The sequence below is a fragment of the Penaeus monodon genome, chromosome 25 (assembly GCF_015228065.2).
Source record: "Penaeus monodon isolate SGIC_2016 chromosome 25, NSTDA_Pmon_1, whole genome shotgun sequence".
Taxonomy (NCBI): domain Eukaryota; kingdom Metazoa; phylum Arthropoda; class Malacostraca; order Decapoda; family Penaeidae; genus Penaeus; species Penaeus monodon.
The window spans coordinates 2,968,156-2,969,202 of NC_051410.1; the positions used below are offsets into that span (position 1 = coordinate 2,968,156).

General features: G+C 50.2%; 1 protein-coding gene across 1 annotated transcript in view; it reads right to left on the minus strand.

Annotated features, from left to right (window-relative positions):
- Window positions 1-379: 379 nt before the first annotated feature.
- Window positions 380-1,047, minus strand: part of LOC119589486 (protein FAM102B-like) — a gene marked incomplete at its 3' end in the record, with an annotated part of 7,583 nt that continues 6,915 nt past the window's right edge. Inside the window, 1 exon segment of the mRNA XM_037938085.1 lies at window positions 380-932. Within this exon segment, the coding sequence (XP_037794013.1) occupies window positions 380-556 (177 nt within the window).

A 1,047-nucleotide genomic window follows, 5' to 3' on the forward strand; every position in this document is an offset into this window, starting at 1 on the left:
AAGCTCGTAACGCGGAGATAACACCAGGGACGGCAGGTGTTCTCCCCCTTCCCCTCCTCCCCCCCAACATACTGCTACACACACTCGTCGAGACATTACAGAAGAAATCTCTCTCACGCAGGAGACGCACAATCTCGCTTTCTGACCGATTCCCCGCCAACCGCGCGCAACCAAACAGGGTGCCGAACACGGTAAAAGACAGATTAAGGGACTCTAGAACCTAAAACACCCCCAAGACCCTTTGAAACACCCTAAAACTCCCCAAAACACCTCAAGGCACCTCAAACAAACCTTCAAACACCTCAACACACCTTAAAAGAAAAAACCTCAAGGCACCTACAAAAAAAAACACGCTTGCACAAGAGGCCGCTGGGACTCACCTGGTGGAGTGGTCGGTGAAGCCCCCGTCGAGCAGGCGCACCTTGGCGAACAGCACCTGGTTGACGAAGGGCACGTGCTGCAGCTCCTCGACCCGCACATCCACCTGGAAGCGGTACTTCTTCTTGCGGGCCATGAGGCCGTTCATTCTGTTGGGTAGGCCTGCACTCTCACACATGCAAAAATATATGAACGATCCGCCCTCTCTCGCTCTCTTTCTTTTTTTTTACTCTTATTTATTTATCTATTTTCTTAGCCCGTTAAGCAGCGCGCGGTGGCCTTTCCCGAGTCACACCCGGACACGTTGCTCTCACGCCTGGTCCTCACTCGGCCTTTCTAAATCTTCCGGGGCCATCTCGCGCGGTGTATCTAACTTAGCAACAACCTTATTTACAACAGATTTATTAAAAAATAAAAACGCGGGATGCTTAATGGTCACAATTCATTTCGTTTCGAGCGCGTGGCATCGGAGCGATCCGTCGCCGCGGTGAGAGGGGTACCTGGTGCCCATTTTCCAGGTGACTTCGTGTCCTCGGGATAACTCGTCCGATAATCTGGAAAGAAGGAGAAAAATACGTAAGTTATACGCATATAGCAAACACCAATTACGAAGAAAAAAACATACTAACGAGCGTGAATACTCCATCGCTCTAAAATCACTCTAATCAC